Source organism: Amblyomma americanum, chromosome 1 (assembly GCF_052857255.1).
Source record: "Amblyomma americanum isolate KBUSLIRL-KWMA chromosome 1, ASM5285725v1, whole genome shotgun sequence".
NCBI classification, from domain to species: domain Eukaryota; kingdom Metazoa; phylum Arthropoda; class Arachnida; order Ixodida; family Ixodidae; genus Amblyomma; species Amblyomma americanum.
Genome location: NC_135497.1, coordinates 28323300 through 28339780, shown reverse-complemented (window position 1 = coordinate 28339780; position 16481 = coordinate 28323300). Strand labels below are relative to the sequence as shown.

The 16481-nt window shown below is 47.0% G+C and overlaps 1 protein-coding gene across 9 annotated transcripts in view; it reads left to right on the top strand.

Annotated features, from left to right (window-relative positions):
- The window catches only part of LOC144112224 (uncharacterized), a 44021-nt gene extending 30648 nt beyond the window's left edge, over nt 1-13373 (top strand). For all 9 annotated transcript variants that reach the window (XM_077645186.1, XM_077645185.1, XM_077645179.1 and 6 more), the window contains 3 exons: nt 5743-5830; nt 8190-8384; nt 11105-13373. In XM_077645186.1, coding sequence (XP_077501312.1) covers nt 5743-5830; nt 8190-8384; nt 11105-11322 — 501 coding nt within the window. In that variant the 3' untranslated portion in view covers nt 11323-13373. The remainder of the gene's footprint in view (nt 1-5742; nt 5831-8189; nt 8385-11104) is intronic.
- Nucleotides 13374-16481: the final 3108 nt, after the last annotated feature.

The window sequence follows — 16481 nt, the reverse complement described above, 5'->3', positions numbered from 1 at the left end:
GCGAGATTTTTTGGCTACAGTCGAACCAGGATTATCCTATTCAAAGAGGATTGCGGAATAGTTCGATATATCATTAACTCAATATATAAAATATGAAATAGACCCCCGCAGGGGCATCTGCATGCAGCTGTTGGTGAGTTGCGACACCACGTAGTCCTGAGCATCCGCAGGAACATCCCCGCAAGGGTATGATGCTGAGCAGTGCGTCACCACGGACCCGAGCACCCGCGTTTAGCTCTGCGTGGAATCGCCTTGTCCGGGGAAAAGGGGATCCTGGTGGTGGAGCCGATGCCAAGCGTTTGGACCTTTAAGGGTGCTCGGCGGAGGCAACGCACCACTTTGGCCCCAGCTTCCCGTAGACGGCACCTCTATCCTGACACGGCCGAGGGAAATTGGCAGTCGCCTTTTCCTATCCTCCGCATCCGTTTTTCACTTTCCTATTTTCTTTCTCACTACTGTCCGGTCCCCTCGTTTCTCTATTTTTCCTTTTTCATTGGCAGTCAGGGTTAACCATGTGTGGTGGACCAACCTGAGTTATGCCATAACCAGTTATAGTTGCGGTGTACAGCTGGCATGGGCAGGACGTGCTTGCAACTTCCTGCCCTGCCTCCGTGTTGGTCTCCACGGTGGGCGGCTGCTACGGCAGCCGAATAAAAGCATTTTTTATGGATTCTTTTTCTTCTACAAATGATCGCCCTCACAAACGAGGGCAGACCAATGTCACTGTGCAGTTCCTGCAAAAAAGAAATCTTCCCCAGATACCACGTTGTACGTGGTGAGTTAGCGGAAAACAAGAATCATCTCTCCTTTTTCGTTTCTAAATCTCTCACAGAATCATTGGGCCTTGGCTACAAGGTAATGAAGCTGGCCAATGGTGATGTACTCCTCCAGATCAAAGACAAAAAACAGTATTCCAAGCTCTCAGACATAGTAACCTTTGGCGAATTACCTGTTTTCATATTGCGCATAAATTCGTCAACAATGTCAAAGGCGTGATTTCAGAACAAGACCTTCTCACCCTGACTGAAGCAGAAATGCTGGATGGTCTCAAGGACCCGAATGTCCCTAATTTACAGCTCTTAAAATTAGAAAAGATGACAAGGAAATTCCAAAAAAGCACTTAGTTCTTACCAACAAATCCCTGATACCATAGAAGTAGGTTATATTGTCACGAAGTGGTGACTGCAATGCGGGGAGCAGAATGGCAGCGAAAATGGTGTCTAAACAAAACTCTTTATTTCGCCTGACTTGCACCCACAATGGACTGAATGACTCGGCGGCGGCTTAGCAGCCAGCGTGCTCGGCAGCCGTCGAACAGAATTTTTTGCAACGTTTAGTAGCGCTTTGCAACTTTTATACCCGTCATGTGGGCGCCTCCACAGAGTATGCAGGCTGGGGTGCATGTCGGGGTGTCCTCTTGGGGGTGCGGGATTCCGCATCTTGAACAGTTGTGCGCACGCTGAAGGGTACACACATCCGCGCGATGCCCTGGTTTTCTACAGTTTGTGCAAGCGTGCAGGTGTCCTCTACAAAAAGTGCAGCTGTGGAGTCCGCCTCCGTAGAAGATGGTTCGGGGCACCGGACCCGCAGGGAAGGTGATGAGGATCGAACGGGTCTGTCCCATGCGGCGTGCATCAATGATGAGGACGCCAGGTTTGCCCGTGTTGAGGTCTTCCAGAATCTTTGCTGGGGATTCTTCCCAGTGGGCGTTAGTGATTGTTCCTCTTACTGCACCATCCGTGGGGGGGGGGGGGGCGGTGTAGGCGGTGACGGCGTAGGCTTGGGTTCGAATGGAGATTTGTTTGATGGCGTCGGTTTGATGGGGAGTACTCATCGTTCAGGTGTTGTTTAGGGGGTGTATACACAAGTTTGTGGCGTCTGGGGTTTGGAGGTCCTTGGCTGCAGTTATCAGGGCCTGGCGAAGCTGGCGCGGTTGAAGGTCGTGTAAGTTAAGTCCTGCGTTTGAACGAAACACTATCTTATAGGCATCCTCAGGCAGCCGCGGCTGGCGTTACGACCTTTGCGCCGCGAGGCGCGTCGCGCGCAGCTGGGATGCTTGGTGTACGGAATCTGCGAATCTGCAGGTCGTGAGCCGGTGGTGGCGTTCGCCTGCTCCTGGATTTTCGGTGCTCCTTTCTGACGGGCGGGTAAGCTCAGGATATGGTTCCAGTCCCTGGGATCATAGTCCTTTGGGTTGATGGTCTCTCCGATCACTTGGACCTCCACACTGTCGATGTATGGGAGGTCGAAGCGGCTTAGACTTAGCGCATGGTGGCCCGAGGCCTAATGCGGCAGCTGATCGGCAAAGGGCGGTTTTCGGCCCGTGGGCCCACTTAGGGGGGACCGACGGCCACCAAATTTTAACAGATTGTAGCGCCCACATTTATTTGTTTTTTTTTGTTGGGGGGGGGGATTTAACGTCCCAAAGTGACTAAGGCTATGAGAGACGCCGTAGTGAAGGGCTCCGGGAATTTTGACCACCTGGGGTTCTTTGACGTGTACTGACATCGCACAGTACACGGGTCTCTAGAATTTCGCCTCCATCGAAATTTGACCGCCGCGGCCGGGATCGAACCCGCGTCTTTCGGGCCAGCAGCCGAGCGCCATAACCACTCAGCCACCGCGGCGGCTCTGCGCCCAAATTTATGAACGGTGTAGTGAAGAGATGGGCACTGCTTGGATCGAAATTCGGACGAAATCGCCGTGTTTGTACAGAGCAGGTGCGAAGCGCAATCGCACTCGCCGGCCCCCTAGAGGTCTCCCACACCCGAGGTCAAATTATAGAAGATTTTATTCTAAGCAATGATATTTGTCTGTTGAACTATGATAAAACCACGTCCTGCTCTTCAATCTCAGGGAAAATAAGCTGCTTAGATTTGTATTTTAGTTCACAGGCTGCGTTTAGCGACTTTAAGTGTGATGTAATTGACAATGCATATGGCAGCGATCACCTCCCCGTAACAATCAGTTTATCAATCCCAACAAAACCGCGACGTTGCAAGCTTCCTTTAGCATACTGGCAACTGTTTAGAGCAAAAGCCACATTACAAAAAATAGTTTTAGAAAATGTTGATATCAATGAGATAAATGAAAAGTAGATTGTTTGTTAGCCGCCGCACACTTGGCTATTCCTAAGTCTTCGGGAATGGTACTGCAAAATCGCAAAGTGTGGTGGACACAAGATTCTAATGATGCAAAACAAGCAACAGAATAAAGCCTTTGATATTTTTGCAGGTACCCCACAAAAGAGAACCTCGTAAATTATAAAAAGGCAAGAGCTAAAGCTCAGTACATTCATCCGTCATAATGTCAAAAAAGCATCATGGCAGAGTTATGTCTCATCCATAAGCAGTCAAATCACATAAAAAATGTGGGAGCAGGTAAGAAAATTAAATGGTAGCTTCTCACCATTCACACTGCCACTTTTGACAACATCATGTACACAAACAAGTACAAGGGAACAGGCAGACATGCTAACGGAGCACTTCGTTGCAGGTACATTATACCCCGTAATTTAAAAAAATACAAAAATATAGCCAAAAAACAAAAGCCCCCACAAATCGAGGAGCTAACGAACAATACAATAGATTATTTTCGCTCCAGGACAATCAATAAAGTACTCTCTGCTGGCAAAAAAAACTTCTCCAGGACCAGACCAAATACACTATGAAATGCTGGCCAATCTTACCCAGCCCGCCGTAGAGGCACTTGTTTAACAAAGTTTGTGTATGAAGGAAAATACCTGAAGTCTGGAAAAAAGCAACCTCCCCAAGCAGTTATATACCCATGGCCCTTACCAGTTGCTTCACCAAATCCTTTGAAAGTGCCCTGAATACAAGGTTAACTTTTGTCCTTCAATGCTGTCAACTTGTTGACAGCCACCAGTGCGATTTTAAAAACGTATGCCGCACTACACATCACCTAGTTCGTCTTGAAAATACTGTCCAAGAAGGTTTTGTTTATGAATAGCACTGTCTTGCTCTATTTTTCGATTTAGAGACGGCATGCGACACGGCCTGGAGGTTCGGGATTCTTCAAGACCTTGCCGAGCTTGGCATCCGAGGCAGAATGTTGAACTGCCTAAAAGATTTCTTATCTAACTGTTCATGCCATTTGTGCCTAGATACAACCCTTTCGAGGAATTTCATTCAGGAAAAGAGCACCTCAGGGTATATTTTATGTACAAGTCTCTTTGTTGAAAAAATTAACTCTTGTTAGAATGATCCTAAGGTCCGTTTTGTATTCAGTCTATGTGGATGACCTTCAGATAGCTTGCACATCTTCACATGTACCAACGTATGTGAAAGGCAAACACAATTAACAATAAATAAATTGGCAACACGGGCAGACAGAAATGGTTTCCGGTTTTCTCTACAGAAATTGGCCGTGTTTTTTCTCACTCAAACGAGGTGTACCGGCAGATCCCACCCTACACCTAAACTAAATAGTGAAAAATGAACATAACTTTCCAAGCATAACATTTGACGGAAAGCTCACTTTCCCACCTCATATAAATGTGTTGGAAAAGAAAGCCTCTTGATCCCTGGAGATACTTGAAGTGGTCTTGAAAACACTGGGGTGCGAACAGGGCATGTCTCTTACAAATTTACCACTCTGTAGTACGCTCTACAGTGGATTATGGATGTAAAGTGCAAAGGCATACATAGCCAGCTAATGGAGTGGCTTATGAGGCTTCAGCCCCCTCCAGTATTCTTTCATACTGTCATGCACAGTGGACCAAAACAGCCCCTGGTTCCAGAAATCATGCTGGATTTTGTCTACAATGCCTGCATCATGGGTCATATACTTACGACTTCTACAATTGCTCATTACAAGGGCCCGTTACGTGGAAAAAAAATTTCAACAGATTTTGTTGGAAGGGTCGAGATTAATTTCATATATCTCCGTTCATCCTTCCGTCAACAAACAAACGCGATCAGACGCGTTCGTGCCGCTGGTGTTTAGCATCGTTCGCTTTGACGCGATCCGGGAATTTTGTGGTCGCCCACGGCGCCCGCGAATCGCGGTGAGGTAACGCAAACATGCTGAACACCAGCCCTAAAAGTCAGGCGCGCGTTTGTTAGGCGAGGTTAAAAAAAACAGGAAACTTTGGCTCCAAACACGCATCTTACCCTTGATTTATGTACGCTCGCGCTATCACCAAGTCCACACAGACCCCTCCTCTACCCTCTGCCACCACCCCAAAGTCACTCTCGATGATATCTCTTTCCTCTGCCCGGCGGATCCTCCCCCGCGGGGCCTGGAGCGCCTTACCACTTGGGAGGCTCGGAAGACCCTACTGCGCTCCGAGGACCAGGCCAAGCAAGCCATCGCCACAGGCCGGACTGCCAGCGTCATGAGCCTCCGGGACATGAACGTTTGTGTGCAGTGAAGCCATGAAGGCGCCCAAGGACCTAAGTGTTCTAAACTCCCTTGTGTCCACTGAAGTTTTATACACCACCACTGCCCCAGGACAGTGATGAATGTGTAATGGGAACATTTAAGCTATAGCTTGCAGAACACAACGCCTTGGCGCTCTGCCAAGTTCGCTGAGCGCGCCGAACCGCGCCCCTGCCCCCTCTCACAGCCCCTAAGCAGGAGCTCTCTTCGAAAGATAAGTGGTGATGTTATTGGGGCGCGCTTCCAAGATCTGCACCAAAAAAAAAGTTTTTCTCATACCGCAGACCTGCAAAACGAGTAGTATTGTAGTATTGGCATTATTGGTTGCCTGTTTTCCCGCAGGCTGCCGCCCAGCAGTCCGAGGGCGCTGGAGTCTACGCCGAAGGAGGGGCTCTGTGTGACGCTCCCCTTGAGAGCTTTGCGATCATGGGTAAGTGATCGCCCAGGGAACAAGAATCGTTCATTCCCTGGTTTTGCATTTGCGAGAATCGATCGACAGATTAATGAATCAATCAGTACAACAGTTGTAATTAACAAATCAATAAATCAGTTGAAGAATCTATCTATGAATCACTCGATCAATCAATGTATTTGAAAGAGGTGATGGATCTATAAATCGTTCAGCAGAAAAATTGTATATGGCCTAGCAAAGCTATTACCAGGGCAGTTGGTTGATCATTATGCAAAGGAATGCGCTAAAACCGACACAAGATGAAAAATACACACACACGACCAAGCACAAACTAACAACTGTTTATTCCTTACGGAAGATGCGTTCATATACGCAACGTCAGTTTTTTTTTAAATGCAACCTTCCCATCATCAAACACGTGACCATCACCACGACACAGCATCTGCACTTATCATGTCAATATCGGTTTTTGTAAGTGCAATAGAAGGAGTGCTTACACACGTTCCATTTTCCGCCTTTTCGATTAAAAATGCTTCGACTATCTCTTTTTCAATCCTATCTTTCTCTTTACCTACAATTGTAGTCCTGGGGAAAATTGGTTCGCATTTCTTCTTACAGCTGCTGGAATGTTGCGCCAGATTCCCGGGGTGGTTAATTTTGTCGCAGTCATTATGCTCTAGATGTCTCGAGTTGACACATCTACCTGATTGCCCAATGTATTGTTTTCCGCATGATATTGGTATTTTATAGATGATGTCTTTCTGCCATGGTATGAATCTTTCCCTATGGGCAATGTCACATTCCTTGCGCTTTTCACTCCTTCCTTTCGCATTCACCTTGTTGCAGAGGCGTATTAGCTTTTTTGGTGTGCTAAATACAACTTTCACTTGGTGTTTGTTCGCCACTTTCTTCAATCCGTGCGATGCCTTATGAATATACGGTATTTATTCCATAAGGAATAAACAGTTGTTAGTTTGCGCTTGTGTCATGTGTGTGTGTTTGTCTTCTTGTGTCGCTTTTAGCGCATTCCTTCGCTTTATGGCCTAGCTCTGTTTGGCCAGCATGTACGTAGCGAAATCGCGGCAATATCTGGTTCACAAGAGTTAATATATGAAACCTGTGCATTCATTAGGTGCGCCGTCGTGGCGGAGTGGTAGCGTCTCCGCCTCAAATGCCAAAGGCCCTCGTTCGTTTTTATTATTCAGTGAATGTGCGGGGGTTTCAGTGGCTCCCGCCACCGACCACGTCGTTGGTCACGTGGTGTGGAGCAGCTGCCTGCACCGCGGCTGGTCACGTGGTTCGTCACGTGGTGTGTCACGTGGTACGGTGCGGCCATGGTGGGAATGCGAGCACGGCGAAATTGCGAGTTCGTGGCCGAAGTAGCTTTTGCTGCAAAACTGATAATTTATTAATAATCAGTAAGGCAATATGATTAATCGATGAATTGATCCCTCAATGTAAGGCAGTATGAGGAATCGATGAATTGATCCCTCAATGTTTGGGCCCATGATGCGGCCCTAAACCGTTTTATTCGGTCGGTTTTACTGCCTCTCTCAGCCCTCGCCACCTATTCGTGATGGATAACCCTCCTGTTTGAAGGCCCATGAAAGTTAAGTGGCCCACCTTATTCGCCACCAGGCTCAGATACAAGAGATATCGTTTGCTCACGTGCCATTGGGAAAGGATAAAAGACTCGACATGGTGTCTTGTAGTTGACTGCGCATACAGGACAGGGAGTTTCTTCGAAAGCGCGAATTCTGCGCATGTGACCTGCAATGGCTACAACCGCAGCTGCAGAATACAGGCATGTGAAAGTTGGACTGTAATTTCTCAGCTCTGCTTTGTGGCATATTGCGTTAGCATCTTGTTTCAGACGTGGGGGACAAAAGCTGAATAGCATTCGGTGCTTGCGACTTCTTCACACAGTCAGCAACTCCAGCCTACAATTTTTTTTACCGTTTAACTCAAAATAATCAGCATAATAATCGACCCACCCCCAAACGCTGCAATACTAGCGAGGATATTCATCGCAGCAGGCGCAGAACATCCTCACCGGATTGCGCTCAAGGGCAGCGGCGCAGGTGAGGTACCGTGAAGTGCACGGGAACCATACTCAGGTATCTGGTGGATGAATGGAGTGATGAACAGTCCTGTAAGGGGCACACGGAAGCGCCCACTTGCTGTAGCCACCGCAGCCCTGCATGGTTTATTTAATTCCTGTCCTGCGTCGCAACCAGCCGTCGTGAACATAAATGTGTCTGACTGTTCTTCAGGTTAGGCTTTACAAATAGATCATTCAAATCTCACTTTGAAGCGGGCTTGCCTCCGTACGAACTTGTCCATACAGATTTTTTTTTTCTCCTGCAAACATCGCCAGCTGAGCAGCTCAGGGAGCACACCGTCTCCAAGTCGGGAGTCTCGACCCCAGTGGGCCCGCCACTCAGAGCCGACAGCTGGGGTTGGCAGTCGGCCGTGCTGCCGGAGCCAGCATCCAATGACAAGCATGTGCCGCCACCCCCGGCCAGCAGCGACGGCAGCTGCCCAGCCAGCTCAGAGGACCCCGGAGGTTCGGGTATGTGAACTGTGTCTTCAGCGGGGCTCGCGTGGTTTTGTCAGGTTAATTGTTTCGCTAAGCCATATTTCAATATCTTCAGACTACACTCAGGGACAGCTTCCTGTGGCAGTGGAAGCTATGAGCGTGCACCACTAGCTCTCAGGCCTGTGTCTTTGGGTCTTGCCCGCGTGAGTACGGGCAGTGCGCTCATGGAAGCCAGTGTCTCAGGCTCGTAGCTACCACTGCATAGCCACAGAAAGCTGTCCCAGAGTACAGAATGCATTTTCAGGCTAGGCTAGTGCAAAGGGAAGAAAATAAAAACCAATGAACATATTTGTAACTGAGGAAAGAAAATACAAAAATGGCCGCTTCCATATCCTAGGTGCTCTTGCCATATTTTCTGGAGTGTAGTCCGCGGGGTGTACATGTATTGAAAGCTTAAATTTCGCGCAATGTGAACCATTTATGGGTGTGGACTATATATACGTGAAGATTTTTTAAGATCTTTTGAGCCAAAGAAGCCTAGAATGGCTGTCAGATAGAAAAAGAAAGTCACATGACTGCGCCTGCAGCTTTGTACCATGCTAAATCACATTGTGACAATTAGCTTCGAGTGCTTGGTTTAGTGAGCACATGCGCAAAACGCTGGTGAATATAAATAAATGAATAAATATTGAACTCTTAAAGGTAGAAGCCACACCAAGGGCGGCGCAGTCCGTGAACAGTTACAATGGCATAAAAAACTGTTGAATAGACTTCACAGCAGCATTCAAGCTCAGTATAGTCAAGCATGCGCAAGGACTAAAGACAATGTGAGCAGCAGCGAAAGAAGTTGACTTCGATGGTATAAGTACAGATGTGGACTGTAACAGAGATGTAGGATTCTGAAGACGAAGACCCTGATGAGTGATTTGTAGAATAAAACAGGCTTAGTTTTTTTATTTATTCCGACAGCCCCTGAGAAAGTCATTTTGACAGGTTTGAAAACTGATCTCTAGTTGGTCTTATGAAAGGCGCAGAGTTTTACTCCTTGACAATGGAAGTTTTGTGTACCTGTTGTACACTACTTGCAAAAAATCTAATAAAACTTATTTTCAGCCAAAATTCCTTCCTACGGACTATACACCAGGTACAGGCTATCTAAGCAAAAACCTTTTATTTTAAGCTGAAATTTTCCTTGCAGACTAGGTGCAAACTCTAGCCTGGAAAATGCGCTACTTAAAAGTAGCTATTGCACAAAGAGAAACATGGGTGCGCAAGTGAAACATTGGGTGCAACTGTTGTAGAAATGCATAATATTCTGACCGATTGTGCCGTAGATGTTTTACTAAATACCGCAACTTTTCTTTCAGATCGAGCTCCTGTAGAACCCGATGTAATATCTAGACAGTCAGCATTGTTTTCCCTCTTCTTCATTTTCGTCTTTTTACAAGCTTCGTTGGATAACTTGCACAACCTGTACTCTTTCCTGTGTGGTCATTTATGTGGTGTACGCTTACGGAGAAGTGGGTGCTCTTCATTATCCAGCTGAGTTTAGAGTTTCATTGTTATTCAAGGGAGTTCTGCAGTGCGGACGCAAAAGTTTTGCTGTGAGTATTTAACAAGCTAGCTCTACAATCCATTCCTACATTAGAAACCTTCCAGCGAAACCAGCTTTGTGTTTGACCAGTTTTTCTTTACCTGAAGGCACACTGAACTACCCGACTAGCAGTTGAGCTTGATACGAGTACATTGCAAAACAGCAGCTGTACTTCTCGGAGTGCTGCCATTAATTGAACAGGAATTGCCATATACTATTTGGTGGCAGTGAGCAATGTTGAGACAGCTGGCCCGTTTGCCATTGAAGTTCCTCCCTTCCCCCCATCTTTTATTTGCGCAATTACCACCGATGCCTTCGGGCATCTGGCATTGATGGGTATGATCAATTTGTTGATGCCTGTAGTTTGAGCACTAAAAAGTTTACCGCTGTGATTTGTGTGAGCAGCTCTGAGACTGTTTTCAGCGCAAATGATCAGTGTGCCAGTGAGGAGCTGCCAAGGGTTACCTTCGTATTCAGATTGCGGTCCGCATTTTAGCGTGGGTTGTTTGATGTGTCGCTGTGACATTACTGACTGATGTGGAGATGGGTTAAGTGCGGTGCACTCTCTTATTTGAACATGAGGAATGCAGCTGCAAATTGGCCAAGTATATGCTTGCTGAGCTTGTTTCTGTGATTCAAACTATTTGACATCAAATGGTTCTTAAAGGCTACGGAATGGCACTGGGCGAGACGACAAAACAGTGATATGACAGCTTTGTCTTGCCTTACTCTGAGACATCCCATTGTGCCATTGTGCTTGCAAAACATGTCAACCAGTTGGCATAGTTGAGGATATGTCAACTTTTTCTTCTCGGGCGCAATACCAAACAAATTGACTACCATTAGCCAAGTCAAAGGCAAACATTCTGAGAAGCTTCAAGAATGCATGCACATATTTTTTTCACTGATGGTTCCTAGAGGATCACTGCTTGCAACGACGTTTATTATACTCCCAGCCATTAGGTCAAATTCTCTTGCACTTGAGTGGCGACATGCTCTTGGTCCTGCCAATGATGAAGGGACCTGTATGCAGTTCAAAACATCTCGAAATTTTTACCTTTAACTTGGTCAGTGGTGGTCAGTTTGTTCAAACTAGTTTGTGGTATTGCTTTGACGTGTCAAATACCGTAAATCTGCACACTTTCGCCTTCCCTTAAAGGCGGTTCCCAAGTGTGCCGAAGAAGATACGGTGGCTGCATTCCTGCTGGGCGAATGGATCAAGGTGGAGCGTGCCGGCCAGGGCAACTACTACGACCCTGCAAAGGCGCGCAGCGGTCGCCGAGGTGTCTGAGGGACCGCATCACCAACGGGCTCCGTTCCTCCACGTGGCCTCACGACGGTCTTTTCCCCGCACAACCAATGCTGCTTCTCATCTGAAATGCTGCGCTGAGGAAATTTGCAACACTGCTGCATGCTCACACTTCATTACGGCCGACTTTCACACTCTCCTTTACGACCTAGTCATAGCATCCAGTGTTTCATGAATTTTTGTTACTGAACAACCTGTTGAAGTTCTTCTGCGAGCATCTGGGGGTGTCAAGATTTTAAAGCGCCTGAAAAACTCATGAAGCCTGTGCAACTAAGGAACATTAGAAACTTTGTGCGTTGTCTGCCCCTTTTCGTGGTGACGGCGCTCTTATGCCGCAGTGGTGCTGGGCGCATCTCTGACTGTGTCCTAACCTCCTGGTTTCAAGAATGCCCCGTACAGGAGCCGCCAGCATTAATGGCCGACTCGCAAAGCCCTGATCTTGTCGCATCAACCCACTGTGATAACCCAGCAACTGCCAATTTGTACCTGGAATCCCGGAAACCTGGACTCCCGGACTGTGCATGATTTCTCTGAGAGCTTTTATCTTGCGCATTTACCGTGATATTGCTTCTAGAAAAGATTCTCTGCTTACTTTTGACAGGTAGGCTACCAGTATGGCACACAAAATGCGCGTACAGCGGAATATCTGCATCATTACTAGTCATGCCATCTTGGTCTGTGATAGTCATCCTAGCACTGCCAAGTCATTGGCTATTTTGGAGGGACCAAGAAACCAGCTCCAGCCTGGTGATCGCTGTATTGGTGCCGCTTGTCAAGCCCAGATGACTGGTAGGTGGCAGGTCGCTGTGCACAGGTACCTTACACTGGGTGTCGTTTCGGGAATGCTTTCCTAGATTTCTTACCACTTCAGTGCCTTATAGGAGGCAAACATTGCGCTCGATTTGTGCCATCATATCAAACTTTGGCCTGTGCTGATCTCGCATGAACCCTGTCAACTTCTGGTTTGTGCAGATCTTACGTGAACAGTTCGAAGCGTCAGCTTGTCACAGGCCTAGCTTCACAAGAGTGCATGCTGAGCCCCCATTGATTAATGCGGTGCTATGGTTGTTGATCTCTAATTCACTTTTGTGCGTTAAGCGCAGGACCACTACTGTGGCCACAAGGTTCAAACCAAACACGCCGCGTTCTGATTCAGTTTCAGGAATGGCTACTCATGGGTATCTACAAGCGGCTATGAGGGGACATGCGTTTGTGTGCTTTGTAAGTTCTCAGAGGTTGTGGGTGGTAGGCAGGGCTGCAGAGATTGCTGCTGGGTGAAATAGCCTTAAAATTTCCACTGGAAATTAAAATTGGGGCTTGCAAGATGCCCCTACTACAGGCCATTGAGTGAACGGCAAGTTTGCCTTGATTCCTCATCGCGCTTGCAAGCAAATGGTCTTTCAAAGCGTCGTGATTATAGTAAAGTATAATAGTGCAAGATTGTCACCACTGGTTGAGTTTAACTGATGTGAGGTACAGCAGTCCCTGAGAGGAAAGAAAATCTCCAGGTGTTTGCGTACCAAGTCCTGGTGGGTTGTGTCAAATTGCGTTTATATTTTAATCTTCTGAAACCTTTGTTTCATTCAGGCGAGTGTCCCAGGTGGATGGCGTTTTCTCGCAAATTAACCATTGGCACTATAGACTGCTTCCAGATTCTGTTGGAAGTTTTTTTTTCGTATTTGCGTTTAAATTAAACCTTGGTGGCCTTGCTTTCATATTTTTGTGCCTTTTACGCTCGCAAGCGAATGAGTCAAGTTCCTCCAAAACGTCGCGTTTATCGTAGAGTACAAACAAAATTGGAGGTCATATTTCTATACAGCCACCACTAGGGTTTCGCTAATGTGAGATGTGATAATTGCTGAGTGCAAAAAAATTCATCTTGTTCGTGTACAAAGTTCGGTGATTTGGTGTCGCAAGTTTCGTTTATTTTGTATTTATCTATAGTTTCCAGGTGAGTGACTCGGTGATCTCTGTGATTAAGGGTCGCTTCAGGACTGCTTGGTGCTTTAATATTTATCGCATCTTTTTGTGTTATTTCCTTTTTTTTTGGCACTGAGCTAAAGCATCTGGTTTTATGTTTCTTCTTTCTTGGAATAAAGATTTACGCTGCGTTACCAAAGCTTCACTTGTTGCCGAATTCTTTGAGATTTTTCGTTTCGCAGGTGTAGCTTGCGTCGCAGTCAGAGCAAAGAAAATTCCTTGCGCTGACTGCGACGCAAGCTACATCGCGAAGCTAAAAATCTCAAAAAAGAATTCCGTAACATAAAAACGACGTCCGCAGCTTCGCAAAAGAGTGCAATCCTTTAGCCGAACATTCCGAGGACTCGGACCATAGAATCAACTTCGAAGAAACCCGCATCCTCGGAAGCGAAACAAGTTACCACAAAAGCTCCTTCTCGAATCCTGGCACATCCAAATCACCCCGAACAACATCAACCGCACAAAAAGAATCCTGCCCAGGGACTTGGCTCTTCAACTCAACGAAAAAAAGTCGCCATTGACCACCTCCCCACAGTGTGACAACGTGACTAACAATTTAACCCCCCTTCCTCCCCCTCCCCCACGGCTTTCGAAACACAACTTTCGTTCCTTTGACCCCCTCGTCCCCTCAATACTTGAAGACGCTAGCTACTGCCCTAAGTCACCCCTGATGAAGGAGCCAAGTCGGCTTCGAAACGTTGGATTAAAATTAAAATTTTTGGTTGGAGATGTGCAGTTTATAAGTGTTCAAACCCACCCAGACAGGCAAATCTGTCAAAATGTTTTGTTTCAAGTTTTCAACCTTGGGAGAAGACGCAATGGAAGAAGACACGGCTTGTGGAAGGTGAAGACGCATGGCGAGACGTTTTTCACGTGGCGTCTCCGGTACGCGCTTAGCTCTCCGCGCTTCATTTTTCCGTAGGCCGTCAGCCTCACGCCAGGCTTTGAGTTTGGGGTTGGTAGAAGAAGCAGCTTCCCGTAGGCTCGAAGATTCCGCTTGCTACACACGCGGGCACCATCCACGTCATCTTCATCCACTGCGCCTTCTCCCAAGGCGAACGGTTGCAGCGCCGTGCCATGGGGGCTGCCATCTTAGATCACGTGATGAGGCCGCCATTACACGCCTCCTGCTTGCTCGGCGCGCGCCTCTCCGCTTCTATTTCACTGTAGCGCTACGGCTGCTGCGTCTGGTGGCGATCGGCTCCAACAGGCAGTGTTTCGGCTAATACGGCCGTAAAGGAGTGGGAAGACGACACTGTGGTTTGGCCAAGGCTTCGAAGGACATGTGAGAGCCCTAATTTAAACACTTGAGGCGTGAAAACGTGATCGGACTGCATATCGCGGTGAGTCGCGCAGCTCTCCGCCTCTTCGAGCCAACGCATGGATCGCCTGAATGCCTGTCTTTTGCATCCGCTGAAGGTTTTGCTGAATTTTTTTTATTGTTATTACTTAACACGGCAAGTTTAATGCTCCTGCGGCGGCGCAGGTCGTAGTCGTAATATATGCATGCAGACATGGCTCTTAAACGCTTACATGCACATCTTACGCGTTTATGTACAGTCGTGAGCAAAAGTGGCATAAACACGCAGCCGGTGGCGGAGCTCGGAAAACTAGGGTGCCTCGATGCCCGCTCTCCGCTTTCAGGGTGAGGACACCGCCCGCGACGGCAACATGTTGGGTCACACACTCCCGTTCGGTTGCATACAGCGCAATGCGGCGGCGGGCCGTTCGGAAGAGAAAACTGCCACTACCGCGTGAAAATCCGCGTACCTGGTGTTCCAACAAGAAAGGGTGGTACCAGAGATGTTTCAAACTGCGAATCGGAGTTAGTTAAGGTAAAATATGTCATGTTTTGCAGCTCATCTGCTGAGAAATTCGGCGCCTTGCGAACATTCCTTACATTCTCACACCGGTGTAACATTTCCCGCACTATCTGTACACCCGGATACTCTACATCTAGATTGCTTTTCCAACAGTCAGAATTGCTTATTTAGAGCTGGAGTTTGATAATCACCAAACACTGCCTCTCGGGCAGTTCTATTGAGAATATCAAGCTTTCCTGTCAACGACAGTTTCGAGGATGTTTGGGCATTAACTTGCTCCTCTGTTGCTACTGCGACAAATCAGTGGCAGTATATAAGAGATAAATACATGAAAGCACAACAACTGTCACAAGATTTTGGCATACACTGCCCACCTCGTGTTTGGGGTGTTGTTGAAACAGACCAGTGAACTTTGTGGGAGACTCACTGTTGAATGGCAGCACAAAATTGACTCACATTATTTTATAATTTGTCTTGCTGTCAAAAAATGTGTGAAACGATCACCTTTGTTGAATCCGCTATTGCGTGGTTTTCTCTCGTAGTCTACAATTAACTTGTGCGTGTGTATGATCCAATTTGCACAAGAGCGTGATAGAAACCACTGCTTATTTGCGATGAAATTTTGACTTCAGTTTTGGGAGAGAGCATGCGTGACGAATTACACTGTCGTCAAGAAGAGGCGCCTTATTTTTGGTATCACTTTTCAGTAAATTTCTACGGGGGAAAATATGCTACTTTGGTTGCCGTCACATATAGCCACGCGATAAGTAAAATTCGTCACGCGTGCTTCTGGTCAGGCATGTCCTGGAGCTTACTTTTTTTTCTCTTTATTGATGACAGCTGCGGGGATGACACCTTGCCTGCCGCGCGTCTTTCTCCTCAACATGAGTCAAATCCTCTCCTCCGGTCCCTTCACGTCTTTCAATTCAATTCTCCACTCTGTCTGCTATCCATTATTTCCGCTGCCCCAGCTCAGGTGCTTCCGTATCGATGGCAGATGCCGGGGTTAGCAGAAATCTTTTCCTTCCTATTTATTATTTTAACAAATCCACTTACTACAACTAGCCCGGACCAGTACCTAATGAGAGGTCTACTGCCTTGGCCAGCGACTATGGAGTAAGGCGGTAAGCCAGCGTCTTTTGGCAACTGGAGCAGACAATTCCGCTGAAGCGAGAAAGGCGGCCTTTGTTGCTCCGACTCCCCTTAGTTGAGTTTGGCGTGAATAGTGGCATTGAAATGAAGCCGTAATATAGAGTTGAATTTTTCAGGTTTCTTTGGGAATCGGTCGCTTTTATTGTTTTTCATTTATGCTTTGAACAGAATGAAAAACTAACGTTTTTGTATACTTAGCAACTGAAGTTTTTTGTTGCTATGTTGCCTTATTCAATTACAAATTTCACTGAGCCGTTTATTTTTTATTTCTT